General features: G+C 47.2%; 1 protein-coding gene across 3 annotated transcripts; it reads right to left on the bottom strand.

Annotated features, from left to right (window-relative positions):
- Positions 1-507: 507 nt before the first annotated feature.
- Positions 508-19,863, bottom strand: LOC114437685 (cGMP-dependent protein kinase 1-like). Of its 3 annotated transcripts, none has more exons than XM_028408524.1 (18): positions 19,601-19,863; positions 14,518-14,684; positions 10,194-10,307; positions 8,101-8,206; positions 7,836-7,899; positions 7,670-7,747; positions 7,493-7,587; positions 6,696-6,761; positions 6,528-6,602; positions 4,062-4,158; positions 2,622-2,761; positions 2,420-2,509; positions 2,196-2,337; positions 1,959-2,122; positions 1,757-1,879; positions 1,605-1,667; positions 1,437-1,503; positions 508-1,347 (listed from the first exon to the last, which is right to left on the bottom strand). In XM_028408524.1, exons 1-18 carry the CDS (start codon positions 19,846-19,848, stop codon positions 1,249-1,251), a joined length of 1,998 nt encoding a protein of 665 aa, XP_028264325.1. In that variant the 5' UTR covers positions 19,849-19,863; the 3' UTR covers positions 508-1,248. The 3 variants fall into 3 exon arrangements, with proteins under 3 accessions (XP_028264325.1, XP_028264324.1, XP_028264323.1); XM_028408523.1 differs by lacking the exon at positions 19,601-19,863 and adding an exon at positions 16,996-17,330; XM_028408522.1 differs by lacking the exons at positions 6,528-6,602; positions 6,696-6,761; positions 7,493-7,587; ... (4 more) ...; positions 14,518-14,684; positions 19,601-19,863 and adding an exon at positions 4,276-5,171.
- Positions 19,864-20,567: the final 704 nt, after the last annotated feature.

The following is a 20,567-nucleotide window of genomic DNA, read 5'->3' as shown; positions in this document are numbered from 1 at the left end:
TGTTTTTAATCATGTTCTCTATATAGGGGGTTAAAAATCAATAGTTGATATGTTTTTTTTTTAAATCTAGAAAAATATTGATCTCTAGTGACGTCATGATGTGACATCATCCATTTCGATAGAGGGAGGATCTTCCGTCACCATCAGTCCTAATCTGAACTGACCCATTAGCAAAATGCTAGCATGCTACAGGCTAAAGTACTGTCAGGATACATATACGATCAACAGCTGTCATGTGTAGACCTGCTTCTTTTATAGTCTAGTTAGCACTAGCTCGTGAGCGCCCTCTAGGGACACTACAGCCACCTTCAATACGATGGCACAAACAGGAAGTGGACAGCTGCTGTCTGGGATCATGTTGTTGATGCTGATCTGCCCCCTAGTGGAGAAACAGGTAACTCCTCCATGTAAAAGAAGCAAAGCTGGAGTTAACCTTTTCATGTCCACAGGTGATGTAGAACATGATCGGATGTTGTCATTGGTTAACAGAATAAAAATAAACGTGTCTGATTGTGTAATATTTGAATATTTATAGCTCAATTTGGTCACCAACAACAACAACAACAAAAAGTGACACCATGAGAGTTGTAGTGAGATTTAGCCACAAGGTGGCAGCAGGGACTCGTCTGAGTCCATCCTGACAAACATGCAAATAAAAAAACTCTGAACTAAGCGTCATGCTGCCATGAAAGAATAAAATAAAGGTTTTAAGTAGAAATGTTTCACCGTTTCTGTTCTCAGTCTTTGGATTTAACGTTCATAAAAGGAGCAGTGAAGGCATCACGGTGATGTCAGGTTCAGTCTTTCAATGAGGGAAATTCCAGAAGTACCTTCAGGTCAGGTGTCAGCCAGAGATCAAGGACACTTGGCAGGAAGTTTAGCAGAAACAGGAACGCTGTCTGATGATCCTTCTCATTAATTTCTGATCTGAGCCACTAGGGGGAGCTGCAGCTCATGGTACAGGGGCTCTGTTCCTCCAGGAAGCACTTAGTGAACACTGTTCTTTATCCTTCATGATAAGCTTCTGATTTAGCTTCTTCAAAGTTTGCACTGTTTTACAGTGTGTGTGTGTGAGAGAGAGAGAGAGAGACAGGAAGTCCTGCAGCAACAGTCAGGGTTCTTCAGAGAGAAGAAGCAGGACCACAAACACACCACAAGCCTTCAGGACCCCTCATCCTCCTGCCCTCGGGTGGTCTGGTTTGATCCGTGAGAGGCCTCCAGTCCGTCTCCAGTCAGCCCGGCTCGTCTTTAAAAGTCGTAGTCCCAGCCGGAGTTGTCGTCTGGCGGCGGCTCGTCACTGTCCTCTGGGAAATTGTCAAAGTTGCTGGTGTCGGTCGAAGAGGAGACCTGCATGAGACAGAACCCCCCCGGTCAGCACGGCTGTCCGTTTAATATTGACTATATACCTTCCGATGCTAATGATTCGTCTGTCTCACGTCAGGTATGATGGGCGGAGTCAGAGTTCCTTTCTTCAGACCCTCCCAGTTAAACCCTTCGAACCACCTGAACAGCAGGAAACACAATATAACTTTAATAACTGCTGAAACGCAGAACAAAGCCACTGCAGGCGCATAATGTGACCAAAAGTATGTGGACAGGCTCACTTGTGCTTCTGAATGTCTTTGACTCCGTTCTTCAGGTTTCCGAGTCGCTCTGATGGATTATCTCTGTCAACACACACACACACACACACACACATATGGTCACATGTTCTGAAACCGAGTCTGAGCCTGCCCTAAACCACAGCGCCCCCTACCTGCAGAGCTTCTTGATGAGGTTAGCAGCGTTCTTGGTGATCTTCTTGGGGAACTCGATCATGTCGATGCCTCTCAGGATGATGTTGTAGGTTTTCATGGGGTCCGGACCTGAAAACGGAGGGCTGGACACACACAGAGACGCCGTGAAATGTTGCACCACAAAGAGACCATATGCGTCCTCCGTCCTGTCCGTGTCCGCACCTGCCCGTCAGCAGCTCGTACATCAGGATGCCCAGGGACCAGTAGTCTGCTGAGACATCGTGTCCTTTGTTGAGGATGATCTCTGGAGCCACGTACTCCGGCGTCCCGCAGAACGTCCATGTTTTCTTGCAGAAGCCGATCTTCTTGGCGAAACCAAAGTCCACCTGGAAGAGACATCATGTCTCATCCCAACATCTAGTCACTTCTGTCACGATACTTAGGAGGTCTAGCTCTCACCAGCTTGGCGTATCCTCGGCTGTCCAGGATGAGGTTTTCAGGTTTCAGGTCTCTGTATATGATGCCTTTGGCGTGAAGGTAGGCGAACGCTTCGACCACACAGCCCGTGTAGAATCTGGTCGTCGAATCTTCAAACGAACCCCTGAAACACACACACAGAAGGTCAGAGGTCAAAGGACTCCCCGACCATGTCGTCCGTTTATTTTTACTTGTAGGACAAATACCTGTCTCTCAGGAGCGTCCACAGCTCCCCGCCCAGACACGCCTCCATCAGCATGTACAGATATTTACTGTCTTTAAATGTCCGGTACAACCTGCACACACACAGCAAGGAATCATGGGAATCTGTGTTTATATGGACAATTTGAGCTTTTATTTTGAAAATGGGTCTTTTATTTTGGCAGACTGATTCTGATTTCTGCCGACCTGACGATGAAGTCAGAGTGCGCCTCGGTCATGATGTGTTTCTCAGAGCGGATGTGCTCCTGCTGTCTCGTGTCCACGATGTGGCGCTTCTTCAGGATCTTCATGGCGAACGTCTTCGCCTCTTCGCTCTTCAGCTGCACCTAAACCACGACCAGCAGTTTAAAGTTTAGGTTTATAACACGAGGGCCCTGCCTCAGCTGAGACCTGATGTATTGATATGTCTGTCGGCCGGGCGGCGTTCAGGCTGTAAACACGTCGCCGTAGCGTTTAAAGAACATGACACAACCTTCTATTTGTGGACACGTTAAGATATGTGAGCTCTGACGGTAACCGACACTCTGGGCTAAAAACAACCAGCCGAGAGGAGACGTCTGCATCCAGCAAACAACCAACCCATTAGCTTAGCTTAGCATTGACACTGGAAACCATTTGTTTTTTTGAAAAATATAATAACAAATACACTCAACAGACATGCTAAATGCTATTTGCTATCTTTCAAATACCCCAAGGAGTAATATCCTTATATCTGGTTATATCTAGCCTGTCTGTTAAGTTTAGATCAAGAAATGCTATGCTAACAATCTTCCCAAATTTTAAATGAGGCCAAGCTAAGCTAACTAGCCAATGAATGCTTCATAAGTGTGAGATCTATTTCAAACAAAATCCAACTAGCTTAGCATTATTCGCAAACAAACTTCAACCTGGCAGGTTAGCTTAGCCTAGCATTAGGACTGAAAACAAGAGTGAACTGTTTGCTAATAAAGTGTTGCTATAATTGAAAGTGCTGCATATTTCCTTCACAGGGCACCAGTAAATCCTCTATGGTCATGCTAACAGCTACATGCTAGCTGCCAGACAGGCAGTCTGGTGGTCAGAGGTCAGGGGTCAGAGTTTTCCTTGGAGTAGATTACCCTCTGACTCAGAGACCATAAATATCTTCAGAGGAATGACGGGAGCCCCTGTGCGGGGATTCCTTCCTGTTTTTGGGCAAACCCTCTGCAGGGCTTTCCCTTTGACTTTCAGTACTCTCAGAGGCCCCGCCCCCCCTGCGGCACAGACACCCGACTCCCTGAGCTGCAGTGCACCACCTGCCGCCTCCACCCCTTTCATTTTTCCATCTATGTCCCACCTCATGTCTGTTGAACTTGTTAAAGACCAGAGAGGACCCTCTCAGTCAAGCTGGATCACATGAGGTCTGGTTTCCAGTTTCAGCACTGACACTTTGCTGGAAAGTTACCGCAAATAGCGTGAGCGAGTGCAGACACACACAGACACACACGCAGAGGATGATGTGATTATTACTGAATCAGGTTTAAACTAATCTAAAAGTCAATGAAAGTGGTTCTGAAGGATGCGTTCACACACACCGCACCCACCATGATCTCAAACCCAACACAGGACTAGAACCGCTGACAAACGTCACTTTTAACTGTTTCGTACCAGCTCGACGCGTCCGAAGCCTCCGACTCCCAGAGTGTCGATGATGTTGAAGTCGTTCAGCTTCAGGCTGGAGAAGAAGGCGTTTTCTGCCTCGTATCTGCGAATAAAAACACAGAGATGCCTTCACTGAACGTCGGAAAGTAGATGTGTTTTTAAAGGCAGGAATGTTTATGGGTTTAGCATCTCAACATAAAACACAACAATCGGGCCATACCTGCAACATTTTACCACGTGGAAGAAGGGGAACTTCTTGGAGGTTTGGATGGAGAAGGAGGTGATGGGGAGGGAGAAGGTGGAGGAGGAGGACGGAGGAGCAGGGAGGCTGGTGAGCCTCTCTCTCTGCCTCCTCACAGGAATGGGAAGCAACTCTCTCATTATTTAAAACAAAGCTTCTTCCTGGAGGGGAGTTTTGAATGTTCCGGAATGTAGCTGGAATCAGATTGAACTTGTTCTGCAGACAAAGAACTCAAAGCGCTCAGGAGAATGTTCGGCAAAGCGTCTGTAGGAGAGCTTTCTCAAAGGAGGAGCTCCACCTCCAGTTTACATGGTGAGGGTGGGTGCGATGGCGCCAGCGGTCGGTAGCGGTCCGTGTCGGTTGGTAGTGGTGGTTCAGTGAGTTGGCCAGATCCTCCAGCTCTTTGTGCATCAAGGTTACAAACAGAGGTGGGTCAAGAACCGAGTGGACGGTTGTCAGAATCCAGAAGAGACAGCCGCCAAGGACCACAGCATCGCCAGCTGAGTCCCAACAAGCCGGATCGAACTAAACTCCGAAGCTCTGTGGATGCTGAAGGTCTGACTGAGGAAACGGCATCCACGTCTGCTCCGGCTGAGCTCTGCAGGGTGTAATGCCAAGCAGCCGAGAGGACGACCCGCCTGGCAGCACGCCGCGGCTGCTGTATTTTTAGCATGTGGACACATTGCTCAGAGGTTCACCCAGTAAACGCAGCTCAGGTCCTAAACAGAGAGGACACACCGTCCCAGCCTCAGAGGGACACAAAGGGTTCAGAGGTCCTACATCAGCCAGTCAGAAGTCCAGAAGTTTAACTCTGAGCTGCCGTAGAGAACAATGGCCGCTTCAAAGTCTGACCTGAAACGGTGTAACTTCCGTCAAAGGCCACATCAACCCAGTCAGTCAAGTTAACTCGTGTACTTCTCTGCCCATTTGTTCATTTTGTGGACCATGAACAGTGGATGCAATGCATCCTGGGACATGTTGCATCATGAGCGTCCTTTGTTACCAGAGAACCTTTGAAACGTCAAAAATCAAACGAATCTGCCAGCTCTTTAAAAAAGCTCGGTGGCAGCTTGCCAGCTACATTGAGCAACTCTTCTTCTCACAGATTGAGTTGAGCTGGTAAATCATGGCGGCAGGGACAGGAAGTGGAAGTGGAGCCTCCTGGCTGTGTTTGTGGATGAAGTCCAAGCTCGTTTTTTTATTTTGTTTATTTATTTGATTTCTGAGACCTGCGGTCAATTCAAATCCTGACACATGTGGAACATTGTGTAAGTGTGAGGGTCCTAACAGGGGTCGGTTTTGGTTCCTTGAAGCTGTGGAATCAGATTTCTGTGGTAACAGTAGCTGCTGATGTGGTTCCAGGACACACTGACACATAAACACTCTAAATTTAGTGTGTGAGAGTCAGAAAGTGATGAAGCTCGGAGCGACCTTCAGCGAGGACGAGCCGCCCGGCAGCACAGCGCTGAATCCTACGTTCGCGTTTTAGTGCAATTAAACACAACAGAGATGAGCTCACAGGCAGCGCACACACACACACACACACACACACACATTGTTTACTGTTACCATAGTAACAGCCATGATCGACCAGGACATCTGGCATGTTGTGTGTACTGCATTGAATCTATACCATAAGAGGAAACGAGTGACAGACCGTCACATGACCGAGAGTCATCTGACACTCGACACATGAGCTGCTGTGTGTGTGTGTGTGTGTAAATCTCTGCATGTTCCACTCCTGCATACTTTGAATACAATTATAAGGTCAAAGCAAGCAGTAAAACAAGCCGCAGTTCCTGTAGTTGCCACTTGAGGGCAGTAACTTTGTGCTGTTAGAAAGTGTTTTCACTGCAGGAACTAACAGGCCGGCCCCTCTGAACCACACCTGTGGTTCCTCTATCAGGTCGTTTTTAAGGTGAGAAAACGCCCGTCAGTCAGCAGGTCATTCCGGTGAATGAGCGCCCCCTTGTGCCTGCTCTGAGTTCCTGCTTCAGGTTCCTGCAGTGTGAAAACACCGACGGTGTCCTTCTGTGTGACCTGCCAGCTGATATTATTAGCTGTTCTTACATAAGCAGTGTCCTGTTACTGCTGTAAACATTCACACATGAATCTGCAGCAGCCATGACGGTGGACGAGACACTGTTTACAGCCTGGGTCTAGAGGGGGGGGGGGCGCTGACTTCCATTATTTTCATCAACACATATATTCACTGTGTGCATTGAACCTACTTGGCTTTGGTTTCAGCGTCATCATAGCCTTTGTTTGAAACGTCGTCCAGTCCACCAATCAGATGCTTGAATGAGCTGAGGGAGGAGAAACAGGAATGATCTGATATGTTTCTGAGGACCAGCAGAGGGCAGCAGCAGGTTAACACGCCACAGAAAGAAAAGTCTTACTCTCGATCGATGACCAGGCAGTTTACGGCACCGGCAGCGACGACGTTGGCTGTTCTGACATCCTCCCTGTGACACACACACACGTTAGGAGGCCGTTCAGTGTCGCGAGGCGGGAGCCCGGAATCGAACTGCCGACCTCGTGATCGCGTAGCATAGCATGACATCACCTGTTTGAGAATGTTTTCTGAACCCAGAGAGATGACTTTTGGTCCTCACAGAGATAGATGAAGAGCACGCACACACGGGCAGCTGGTGTGTAAAGAGTGCTCCCCGAAGGAAACAGCGAAACACACTTCAAACCAATTAGCAGCAGCTGTGATGGCAGCGGGCAGGAGGTTCATAAACCAGCAGAGACAAACTGTTTCCAAACCGTTCCACTGACTGAACACACACACACACACACACAATCTTTATCAGGACTCCATGACTTCTACAGATGTCCTCACTTTGTATGAACATCTCCCAGTTGTGTACAGTGTCAACTCAAAGTCAATATTTCTACATTTATGCCGTTCGTACCGTCCTCACAAACACAGTGACAACACAGCTGGAGGACCTGTCCATCAAATCTTTAATAAAGAGCTGCTTCCTGTTGACCTCACTTCCTGTTTGGACTCACAGAGATTTGATGTTATGAAGAGCTGACCCTGACCTTTGCCCCTAAATAACCGAAAAACACTCTGTTTGTGTGTGTGTGTGTGTTTCATCAGCGGTTCAGATCTCAGACAGATTTTCTGAGTCCTCTGGCGCCCCCATCAGGACAAAGAAAATAATAATTAACAGTCACATGACCTCACCCCTGCAGTGCTCTCTCTCCGAACCAGTCTCCTCTGGTGAGCTCCCTGAGGTGCACCGGCCCCTGATTGGCTGAATCCCCCTGAGTCACGTTGACCTGACAAGAGGTGTGATTGACATCTATGATCAGGTGATCCGGCAGCAGATCAATGCAGAGCAGATAAGGAGGACAGACTGACCGTGCCCTTGCTGATGATGAAGAAGGTGTCCCCGCGGGCGCCCTGCCTGATGATGTACTGTCCGTCATCGTAATGGGTCTGAACACAGAGCACAGCGTCTGATTGGAGGATTTACAGAACAAAAAAGCCACCACAGAAGAAGAAGGAAGCCGTCAGGTGGTCTCACCTCCTCCATGACATCAGCCAGTTTGCTGAGAGTTTCCTCCGGAAGACCCTGAAAAGTTGGAACGCTGCAGAGACACAGACGTCATCAGCCAATAGTTTGCACTCATTTTTGTCATGTGACTCGTCACATGTGAGACAATCATGGCTTCCTAGTTGCACCGAGGATTAATTTTAATCTGAGATGTTAGGAATGAAGAGATTCTGATGAAGACTGAAGCCAACTTCCTGCTTCACATTTAAACTTTTATTTTGAAGGAGCCTCTCACCTCTTGAGGAAGTCCATGTACTTGGCGTGTTTGATGAGGCCCGTCCTCATCATGATGGTCTGAAAACACTGCCGGTCGATGGCCCACAGCTTCACGTGCGTCAGTGCTGTAAAAAAAACAAAACAAATTTATCATCAGGTACATATATGAAGGGGGGGGTGTGCATACAATATGCAGACGTCGTCATGGCAACAGCATCCATGCATGTGAGCTGGTTTGTTAAATAAAGAGATTTTCTATCATATTTAAACTGAGGTGAAGTCCACACATGAACTGCATGTTTCAGGGATGATTAGGGATGTCCTGGTTTGGCCCTTTAAGCTGAAACAGACATGTGTGTCACCAACAGCTGACCAAAAAAAAAAAAAAAACACAAAGGGTCCAATCCAACCATGAAGCAGTCAGGAGGAGATGTAAGCTCCAAATATTCAGGTTCAGGTTCAGGTTCTGGTCCTAACAAGCACAGAAAGACACCTGAGTGCCAGACATCCCATAAACTTCAGCGCTGATAGCTCAGAGAGAGCCGGTTGCCACGGTTACAAGACATTCACCTGGAGTTGCTGGCAGTTGCCGTGGAGATGCACAGACTTGTACAAACTTCCAGAGTTTAATGAGCTGAGAGTGTGTGTGTGAGTGTGTGTGTGTGTGCAACTTTAAGTCAGGAACAGAAAGTAACTGAGTACATTTCGGTTACTGATGCTTCACACACACAGGAAGAGTCTGTTCCATGGAGACGACGGTCTGAGGTTGTGAGGGGGTTCAGGTGGACGAGTCACGGATGAATGATTGTTATTAATATTTATTAATGAGTGTGTGTGTGTGTGTGTGTGTGTGTGGTGGTCAAAGGCCAAACAGTCTATAAATGGGACCAGCAGCTGGTTTGATCACATTTGATATTCAGATGAGTGTGACAGGAAGTCCCCACAATGTGAGAAGAACACACACACACACACACACAGTAAATCTGTGAAGACAAACTACGACTGCTAACACACCCCTCACACCTGCTGCTGCAAACTGCAGTTCACTAAACTTTTGTGTCCGTTTGGCAGCAGCTGCAGGACTTTCTACGTCTGCCTGCGATCAATAGATCAATAATTCATCTGATTGATCGTTGTTTGTCCTCGTAACCTCAATCAGACCCGTCTCTTTTCAGAGAGGAAACAATAAATGGCCTTTTAATGTCATTACTGAAACATGGCCATAAAGATCTGTGTCTGTGTGTGTGTGTGTGTGTGTGTGTGTCTGTGTCTGTGTGTGTGTGTGTGTGTGTGTGTGTGTGTTGTGTGTGTGTGTGTGTCTGTGTGTGTGTGTGTTGTGTGTGTGTGTCTGTGTGTGTGTGTTGTGTGTGTGTGTGTGTGTGTCTGTGTGTGTGTGTCTGTGTGTGTGTGTGTCTGTGTGTGTGTGTCTGTGTGTGTGTGTGTCTGTGTGTGTGTCTGTGTGTGTGTGTGTGTGTGTCTGTGTGTGTGTGTCTGTGTGTGTGTCTGTCTGTGTGTGTCTGTGTGTCTGTCTGTGTGTCTGTGTGTGTGTCTGTCTCTGTGTGTGTGTCTGTGTGTGTCAGTGTGTGTGTGTGTCTGTGTGTGTGTGTGTCTGTCTCTGTGTGTGTCTGTGTGTGTCAGTGTGTGTGTGTGTGTGTGTCTGTGTGTGTCTGTGTGTGTCAGTATGTGTGCGTGTGTGTGTGTAGAGATCAGAAGCCAAAAACCTTGTATAAACGGAACCCTCGAACCCAGCGCTGTTGCCAAGAGACACAGATATCAAAACTTAGCTCATTGGCTGGACCGGATGGTGTTGCCAGGCAACCGCTGCTTAGTGAGCACTCTACCAGGAAGCCCTGACAAAAAAGTTGGAGATGCACACACACACACACATATGTTCATGTTTTATTGCTTCAGTGTTTACTGAAGGAGGTCTCAGCAGAGTTTGACCTCACTGTACTACATCTGGTCTGAGCCCAGTGCATTGTGGGTATTATACTCTCTGCTCCTGCAGCGCTGGGTTTAAAGCGTTTCCTGCTGTCAGGACGTCCGACTCGTCTTTGTTTACACTGATAGGGATCAAAGAAGACGACCTCCGACCTCTCTCAGCCTACTCACTCATAACAGTCGCCGTCCGGGTGCAGTTGTAGAGGATGGCCAGCTCTCCAAACACCTGGCCCGGTCCCATGGTGCACAGCTTCATCCCCTCCTTCGTCACCTCCACCTTCCCCTCTGGGGCGAGAGACAAGCAGAGACAGTGAGACACAGAAAGACAGAGAGAGAGAGAGAGAAATAAAAAAGTCTCAGATGTTCATTTATTCTATTGTGGGAGATTACACACACACACACACACAGGCCACCTGCCACTGGTGGCCTGTGTGTGTGTGTGTGTCTGTGTGTGTGTCTGTGTGTGTGTGTGTGTGTGTGTGTGTGTGTGTGGGAGTGAAATGAGGATTTTACATATCAAAGACTGTCGGCTCTCATCAGTGAGGATGAAACACGAGACTGAATCCTTAATTCTGTCCAATCAGGTTGTGAGAGTCGCTCTCATTCGTTCTTATTGGCAGGAGAAGAAATATAATAAGCACAGTGTACAGGTGTGTGTGTGTGTGTGTGTGTCTGACATTTAAACTGCATTGACGAAACTTCAGGAGGCAGAAAAAATCTTTACTTCACATCAGATTATTGTCATTTTATTATTACTGGAAAACACCATCAGTCTGTGCTTAGCAACACACTTAGACACACAAACACACAATGATTAACCCTCTGAGTGTGTGTGTGTGTCTCTCTCACACACACACACTCAGAGCAGATGGTGGTCATTATGTTGAATGGTGAGATAAACACAAACAGGATCTGTAATTGGAAACTGTTGAGATCATTAGGCTACACACACACACACACACACACACACACACACACACACACACACACACACATAAGAAAACAGAGACGTCCACACAATCATCAGGAAAAGTTGTGTTTACGATCCTGTCTCTGACAAACAACATGCATCAGAGTGAGACCTCCCCCGCTCATTCCCGTCTTTGTTCCTGTAAACTTGGACAGTTTTGACGTCGAGTCGTGTTTTTAAAATCTCATTAAAGCAGCAGGAGAGATCTGAGCCGTGACGGCAGGAAGGAGGAGGAAGACATGAAACACGGCTAAAAGCCTCAAATCTCCCTCACTCACAAAATCATTAGAAAAATCTGAGGAAGTCTGCTCTGAACAGGAAGCAGCCGCCGCCGCCGCCGCCGCAGGACCCAGCGCCGAACAGGAGCAGCAGTTAACCTTCGATTCACAGTCGGCCTGAGGAGCCGGCGTCGCTTTGTTTTCTTCAGGTGGAATAAAAGCAGCTCAGCTGCTGCTTGTTCCTGTTTAAACACAATCTGAAGTCACGCTGACCAATCAGACGCCGTTTACAACATTTAGTCAAACACTGGTTTTGTATATTTATCATTGATGATGTTCTACATATTGGATGTGATTGTGTAAATTTTTTGGCCTTTTAATAGTTTTTTATATTATTTTCTACCATTTTTATTTTACAATCTTTTATTGATTCTTGTTCTGATCAATAAAATGTTATCAGATGTATGTATGTATGTACATTTTTCATGATTCACGTATTTTATTCGAAGCATCTGACGATTATTAAAACATAAATCATGGTTTCACATAATGGATGGCAGATTGTTCATGTGTGGGCAGACACACACAGCTGATTTCAGAGGTGCCTCGGTGTCGGGTTCACTGAAACGTTAACACAGGTTTGATTTTACAGATGTGTTGCCATGACAACCCGTCCAAAAAAAAATTCACCGGATGGAGAAATCCTGGGTCACACGTGGACCTCTGGTCAGCGAAGTACTCGAGTACATTGTCTATTACTTTAGACTCCAGATATGGTCAATGAATAAAGATGTTTTATCTCCATACTTCTTCATGAGCAGCTTTTTTTAAATTCTCCATCTTTTTAGCGCCCACTTCCTGTCCTCCCTCCCTCCCTCTCCTTCTGCTTTTATTTCTTTTTTTTATTAAAATCTGAATCCAATTCTTCAAACTGTGAAAACATTTTAAATGCCAAATATGGTCAGCTAACAAGTTGCCATGCCAACAGCATCCACCACCAGAGAGCTGTGTGTGTATGTGTGTGTGTGTGTGTGTGTGTGTGTCTGTGTACAGACTTATCTTTATGAGGTTACGTTTGTGTTCTTAAACATGATTGTGTGGATGTTCTGACTGATCCACAGCACGTCTAACACCCTTTAAACTCTCATGGTTTCTGTTCATTCCCAGGTCCTCACAAAGATAGGAGGACAAGCTCCAGGGTGTAGTGTGTGTGTTCATGTGTGTGTTCATGTGTGTGTTCATGTGTGTGTCCTGTCTTTTACATAATGAGACAAAACTGCTGCATCTGTTTCTTCCTCCAAACACAGAATTAATGAGCCTCATATTTATAACACACACACACAGCAGTGTTCCCATCACTTCTGAGGACATCACCTTCACTCATCATCACTCACATTCAGACCCCATCCCAACATGTAACGATTATTTATGACACACACACACACACACACACACACACACACCACAGTCTTTCTCATGGTCTGTTTTTAGGGATCACTTCCTCTTCCTGTGACAAGCATCGTTATATTTAGAGACCATCTGTGCCCCTTAAACACGCACACACACACACACACACACAGACACACACAGACACACACACTTCATTCAGCCTTCCTCATTGAAAACTCTTTAAATGCAGCACCGTGACAACAGCAAACACACGTTTTATCACAAAGCTGCAGTTCCTCTAGACTCCACTTGAGGGCCGAGGGCTCCATCAGTGAGCCGACCTCCACAGACCCCCATGTTAAAATGCTGGCTCCGCCTCTTTGAATATATTTGGACAAAGGCGGAGCCATCTTTAAGTTCAGGAGCTCATTTTAACTTTGATGTGCTCGTTAACATAAAACCTGACGAACAGTCATGTTTCACATCGTGGGCGCTCGGCCTTGGATTCAGCAGCTTTTTCTTAGATATAAATGTCATCAGTTGTTTCACACCGCTCGCTGCCGCCCACCAGCGCCGAGGACTGACCATCTGGAGGATTATTGTTGTCACTGAGAGTCCAACAACAAAAAAAAAAAAGATGTAATGTGACGGCTTGTGTTTAACAGAGTCTTCATGAAGAACACACGATAACCTTAGATGTTCCGTCGGCCTTTTCAGTGGGAGGATCAGGTTATGTAACCCACAGCTATAAATACACCAGAGAGCTCCGAGCACAGATATGTATGAACCGGCTGAGAGGCTTGTAGTTCTGATAAAACATTAGCATTAGCATTAGCATTAGCTCAACCCTACTGACTGTGTTTACTGCAACAAGCTTCTCTGCCGTCTTCCTGGTGCCAAAAAACTGCAGTTCCTCAGCTGGCCACTTGAGGACTTGCACTAAAATTTGCATAGACCTCGATATGTCTAAGCTCCAGCTGTGCTCCACCTCAATTACCATATTCGGAATAACTTGGTTGCCATGGTGACGAGCCCTGCCTCATATCAAAAATCTAACTCGCAGCCCGCTCGTTGGATGCGTCCAATCAAAATAAGGACTGACCACCTGATCCTGCAGGTTAAAAACATGACCGAATATGATGCTCCTTGTAGTCTGATGATGATGAGGAGGAGGAGGAGGAAGAATAGGCACAGAGCTGTGTTCGCTCCTGACAGCAGCACACTGTCACGTTTCCCCATCAGCAGCAACTCTGTAACTGTTGCATCATCGGAGCTGCAGCAGAGACAGACTGGGTGTCACCTCATTGTGTCTGATCGCCGCCATTGACCCGACATTTTAAAAACTGACCTTTACTTTTCATTCGACGCCATTAATCCCTGTCATTTCCCTGTTAATCGAAGCGTGGGCGGAAGCGGAGGTGTAAACTCTGAGAGGGTGAGCGTTCAGCCGCCCTCAGGCGTTCTGATGCAACAGCTGAAGGTTGAAAGGAGCTCCGGGAGACGTCTCAGAGTTCATACTTTAACCATCAGAGGAACACAAAACTCACATTTCAAACAAATCAAATCAAACGTCCCTTTTTCTTCTGCTGCAGAATTATTTCCAGGATTTTATTCTTCAAGGTTTTACATTTTTTAAAGATTCTACATTAGCTTTAAAAAAATATTATTTTCTTTTATTATACGTGGAGGTGGAGAAGTCGTTACCGTGGCAACCAAGACCCAAACATCAGACTTTTCCTGCAGATTTTTGTCTGGAAGTTCAGATCAGACTTCAATCTTGTGTCAGAAATGTAGGCCAGGCTAGTTAGAAGCTAATGCTAAAAGTGCTAACACACCAGAAACTCAGGTCAGTCCTCAAGGCGGCGTTTGTAAAAGAGTTCAAAAATGGCATCATCATTATCATCATCATCATCCTCACCTTCCATGACGAAGACCAGCGAGCCCACGTCCCCCTCTTTGATGATGCAGGCGTCCTTCCCATAATCCACCGGGTACATGCAGTCCACGATCTCCTGGATCTGAGACAGCTCCAGGTTCTTCATGAAGTCATTGTCCAAGATGGCTTCCTTTATCAGCTCCTTGGACCTGAGGACAGGGAGAGCAGCAGAGGTCGATCAATAACAATCACACAGTTTGATCAGCTTGAAGGATCAGTTCCAGATTCTGTCAGCTGCTGCTGCTGCTGCTGCACAGTGTGTTCCTGCCTCACTTCCTTCCTGTCGACCTGAATGGACTGAAAGAGTCTCCAGCTGTCGCTCCATCGGGAGAAAGACATGTTCAGAAGTTTCAGTGTTGCCGGTCTGCAGAGGGACGAGGAGGAGGCGTTTCTTCAAACATGCAAAACAGAGTAATATCTGAGGAAAGCTAGAAAATACTAAACATGGAGGTCAAAGGTCACAGCCCACTGTGACCTCGGCATCAATGCCTTTAATTCAGTTCTTTGGTGTAAACAGGAGACTGTAAACATGGTTTAATTTGTTGATTAAAAAAAGGAGGAAGTGACATCACGGTCAGCAGCCAGGCTATTCAAAAAGAGGTCAAAGGTCATAACATCATGCCTGATGGGGTGCAGGAATACATGTATATTGTGTCGATCTTGATTCATGATTACGGCCAAAAAGTTACATCCTGACTTTTATTAAATTAATTTAAGAGCACAAAAATCGAATTAATTAACCCTCGAGTGAACGTTTAAACGCCGCAGAACAGAAGTCACTGCTCTCACAAAGAATGTCAGAGTAAAACTTTCTTTCTCCCTGCAGTGGAGCCGGAGTGCTGACGATCCCTTTCAAAATAAAAGCCCTGTCTCAGCAGCAGATCTGTGACAGTGGAGCCTCCGCTGATCATTAACTCGTCTGCTGCTGCTGTTATGAAGCCTTTCAGCAGACAGCAGGAGAGCTGGTGGGCATTCACAACCCACACACACAGACACACACACACACACACAGACACACACACAGGGGCGAGCTGCAGGACGCCGACAGTGAGAAGCGGTGGGATGGTAAATGAAACCCTGTCAGCTGCCTGTGTGTGTGGGAGGACCACGTGGATTAAAAAAAAACAACACACTGGATGTTCTCACAGCCGCACACACACACACACACACACAACAAACACACACATTATATTACAGTGATATGGTGAGAATGGACGCTAGGACACATAAAGCAGAACGGCTGCATCTCAGACTCATTAAAAGTGAGAAGAGGGCAGAAGGTGCTAGCATCGCGGCGTCGATGGAGCTTTGACCTGAACTTTGACTAATTAAACTCGACCTGATGTGTTTATGTTCATACTTTGTATATGTGCAGCTCCTCCTGTCGTCTTTAATGAATGGTGAACACCGACTGCTGCCACCTGCTGGTGCGGAGGGGTGTTTCCTCATGCGGGCTAGCTGTCTTTGTGCAACAGCTTGTGACACGCACTAAAATCTGGATTTGGTTTTGAGAGTCAAAGGGCACACAGTCTGCATGATCCAGGCCGAGAGAGAGAAGTAAAGTAAAATCACCACAGCCAAAAATCCTGCTCTGTCTGAGCGGACAGCTGCAGCATCCAGCTCAACAGCATCAAAACAAAAAGCAATCTGTAGATGGAAGATAAAACATACAGGTGGCACCACAAGCGGCTTAATCAGACACAAGAGCCCCTGAATCAGAGGGACTATTTCATCTGTGGATAGAAGTCCCGCCGGAAACATTAGGAATTATTTCTGCAGGCAGATAAAACATCAGCCTGCACCTGTGCAGCGCGGCCTGATGGGAGCCAGGTCTGCAGCCCGGCGCCGCCGCCTCTGCTCAGAACTGAGGGAGCTGGAGACACGACTTCGTTAGCATGACAACAGCAGACCAACTGGTCCGCTGGCGTAAAAACAGGACGTTTGTTTTACTGCTCAGTTACCAAGTGATGTTAAAACATCCTGAAACTCTGAAACCGAAACCAAGATGGAGGAGACACAAGAAGCTGGGATTTATGTGCACTTATTCATGACCTTTAAAACCTGACCACAAGAGGGCGCACAGCTCAGATAACGCTCCTCATTTCACTTTAAATCTTTGACTTTTAGCCTGATGTTTACGAGCAGCCATGGCTGAAAGAAACCAGCATGTTCACAGACTCTCTGCTCACAGTTAGATTATGTGTGTGGTAAGTGGACCTGAAGGAGCCTCATCTGAACGCTGCTGCAGAGTCCTCGTCCTCCCACTCAGCTCAACAAAGGTCAAAATCTGTGCATCTTTACAAATAAATCTAAATTAAACCTGCTTCCACCAACCAGCCAGTAAAACCTTCACAGAATCTGCTCACAGTGACCTTTGACCCTCCAAAACCTGGCTTCATCCATCACTCAACCAACCAACAGCCTGAACAGAACCTGTGAGAACAGCACCGGTCTACATACTGCGGGCTCTTTGGGTAGAAAGGCAGCGTGACGTGGCTCAGGTCGCTGATGTTGCAGGCTGTGGGCTCGGCAGAGATGGCCTGCCGCTTGCTACGGTGCTGGTCGGGCTGCAGAACGAGGCTCTTCTGGTGGGCCTGCACCTGCTGGGCGGTGGCGGGGCGGATCACGGACCGGTACTTGTCCAGCTCGTTCTGCAGCCGCTGGATGAGCTCGTCCTTCTGGTCCAGCTCCAGCTCCAGCTCATCGATCAGGGCGTCGCGCTGACGCAGCTCCTCGATCTTCTCCTGCAGGGCGTACTGCAGATCCCGCAGGGTTCCCATCAGTCCACCGGCTGGTTCCTGAGGAGGTCTTAGGTGCTTTTTGGGTTCTTGGACTTCCTCTGTGTGTTCAGGTTGTCCTCAGGTCCCCCACCTTATCCTGATTGTTTTGGGTGTTGCTGCTCTTCTCAGAGGCACTTAAGTTCTGTGAGGTGTGTTCTCCCATTTGCTCACAGGCTCTTTGAAGAGTTCCTCTGAGGTCTCGGTTGGATTTAAGTTTCATCTAGGAGGTTCTGATGGTTCTTCTTGGACTAGTCACGCATTGAAACTCCTCTTTAAAGATCTGAAGGGATCCTCTAGCGTTCTTTGAGACAGTTCTTCATGATTTTCAAAGCTCTGAGGGGCGAGCAGGGTTCCTCTGGGGTTCCTTTAACATCTTGGTAACTTCAGGCAGTTCGTGGACTCCTGCTCCTCTAGGTCTCCCCCTCAGTTTCTGTAAGGGTTCTTTGAATCCTCTGTGTTATGCACAGTTCTCCTGGAATATGGAGCCTTTAGTGGTTCCTGGGTTCTTTTAGACTTTCAGTATTTTCAGGGCTTCCTCAGAGGTCCCTCTCTATCCAAACTAATTAGAGCATTTCTAAGGTTTGGTGCACATCAGAGTTTCTGTTCTGGTCTTTAAAATGAGGAGTTCTGTCTCCAGAGGAGATTTTAGATGAACAGAAGAAGAACCAGGTCCTCTCCAGGTCCTCCCCCCTCAGTGAAGAGGAGGAAATCTTTCCTTCGCTCCAAGAAAAACAGAAACACGTCCGGCTGCAGCTGGTTAAAATAATCTGAATGAAAAAGTTGAGTGAGTCAGAGCTCACAGGAAGAGTTTCAAACCTCCAGCTGAAAACTGAAACATGTTCAGATCCTCCGCTGTGAAAACGCCTCAAAAAGCTGCGCGGATCCTCAGAGTCCGGGACCGGGAGGAATTCCGGTCAGAAACGAAGCAGAAATCCTCCTCGCGTGTGAGTTGGTGCTCCGCGGACACGCAGGGAGGCGGGAGGCGGGCGGCGGGGAGGAGGAGGAGGAGCTGCAGACCCCGCGGAGATGAATCCAATGACCCGGGGCTCCAGAGAGGATCTGCTCCGCTGTAATCACCCTCATTAGTTTAATTAGTTTAATGCGAAGCAGCCGCGGGTTTAACGGAGGAGGGAAGACTGGAGACTGAACCGAGACTCCGCCGGTGAGAGGAAAAGTTCTGTGGTTCTTCCTCCTCCTCCTCCTCACCTGTCCCTCCATCCTTCTGTTTAGTGGAGATCTTTTTTTAATAATAACTTGAAACAACACTTAAGCTCTTCTGACTGGATTCATTGATTCACCATCATCAGGAACTCAGCAGCATCTTAACAATAAACACAATTTAAATATAAATGAATGAATCTTCTGTGACATCACCAACAGGTGGAGAAGACACCCCGATGGCCACTTTAGGAACTGCAGTCCTCCACAATAAAATGATCAATGTTGATCAATCAATAAATCAATAAGTGACTTCCTGAGTGGAGAACTGAAGCCATGAGCATGCTAGCATCCTGCTAATTTGCTCCACATGTCTTTATTCATTCTGCTCCAGAGCGCCCCCTCTAGAACAAAAAGGCCCAAAGAGGATCATGTTTGTGTTTGAGGAGGAACCATGAGGAGTCCTGCTGTCCTTTGGCGCCCTCTGGTGGACAATAACCGCATCATTACAGCCCACTTCAGCTTTTCATCAATTATTATTTCATTTTTAACCACAAATATAATTTAAAACAACACTTTGGGACTTCTTTATTTTCACATCTGCTCTGTAACCAAAAACAAACTTTATAAATAACATCAGAGCGAGTGATGCTTTTACATTTATATAGCTCAGCTCTGAACGATGTGTCCAAAATACAACAACAAAAAAATGAAAATACAAATGAAATATTTACAAACTCACTAAAAAATATAGTAATGTAAACACATGTGGCTCTGCCACAGTTAACCCCTCTGTGACCACACAAACACAGACTGACCCCTCTGCTCCAAACATGGCCGTTAAGCTCCGCCCACTGCGCTGACGTTTCACACAAAACACTAAATTCCTCCACAAACACTGAACAGTACAAAGAAAGAAGGATTTACTTCAAACGACATGTTCAAATAAACCCTTTATTATCTTCCAGGTGTGACGTCATGCATCCTCTCTGAAGTTAAATAAAGTTTTTCATTGAAAAAAGCCTCTGATTGGCTGTAGCCTCTTTTGAATCTGAGCACGTGTTAGTATTGTTGTGTTGAGTTTTTATTATTAACCTCCAACTGACGTCACGCGGCTCTCAGCTCACCTGTGGGCTTTGGGGAACCGGCGCAGCAGCAGCTCCGTCTCCTCCGCCGGCTCGGCGGACACACCCGCCGTCCTCCGCCTGGTGCTGGTGCCGAGGCCGCGGCCGAGCAGCACGGACTGGCACTTGTGCAGCTTCCTCCGCAGCTCCGCCGCCTCCTCCTCCTTCTCCCGCAGCCTGCGCTCCATCCGCCCGAGGCGCTCATCCTTCAGCCGCAGCAGGAGCGCGACGTCCGCCTCCAGTCCGCTCATCGTCCGGCCGGAGAGACGCTGGAGGAGACAGTTTAGGAGATGTTTGCCGAGTGGGCTGCTGCAGAGGTTTCCCTCCACACGCAGGACAGGGTGCGCATTTACGCATGTGGCACGACCGCAGAGCATGAATGAGGCTCCTCAGGCTGACCCGTTAGGACCCTTCGGGTGTGACTGTTCCACTGCATGAGAAATAAAAGTCCATCCTCTCCACACAGGAGCAGCAAGACAATAAGAATGTGTTTATTTGTGTTGTTTTGTTGTGTTGTTGTTGCCTGGTTATGGTTCCAGGAACGCCCTCTGAAAGCAAACACATGCAGGTTTATACACAAACGTAGACTGTGAACAGTGATTCTGTGTGTTTGATGAAATCAAGGCAGTCACTGTTGGACTGCCAACACACACACACACACACACACAGTGGTAAAGCTCACAGGAATGTTTGCTGGATGAGTGACAGCTCCACCAACATTCTGTTTATTCATAATGTGTTTACATCCTGATGAGTGTGCACGTGTCTGTTACATACTGTCCCTCCTGTATCTGGTGTGTGCACCTTCTGCTGCAGGCACAGAGTAAAGTTCCAGACACTCTGACACTTGTACACATGTAAAAAGCTGGTGCTGTGGCAGAGACCTAATAAGTTTATTTGCCCAGCAGATGGCGCTATTCACTGTTTCAAAGACCTCGAACCTTTGGATGAAGCAATGGGCTGAAAGCCT

Source organism: Parambassis ranga, chromosome 6 (assembly GCF_900634625.1).
Source record: "Parambassis ranga chromosome 6, fParRan2.1, whole genome shotgun sequence".
Classification (NCBI taxonomy): domain Eukaryota; kingdom Metazoa; phylum Chordata; class Actinopteri; family Ambassidae; genus Parambassis; species Parambassis ranga.
This window is presented reverse-complemented; position numbering and strand designations above follow the sequence as displayed.

Coding starts and splice junctions, on each gene's coding strand:
- LOC114437685 (XM_028408523.1), bottom strand. CDS start 17,315: ATGGGAACCCTGCGGGATCTGCAGTACGCCCTGCAGGAGAAGATCGAG. Junction 2,510..2,621: donor CACTCTGACTTCATCGTCAG/GTCGGCAGAAAT, acceptor GTGTGTGTGCAG/GTTGTACCGGACATTTAAAG. Junction 2,123..2,195: donor GCCGAGGATACGCCAAGCTG/GTGAGAGCTAGA, acceptor TGTCTCTTCCAG/GTGGACTTTGGTTTCGCCAA.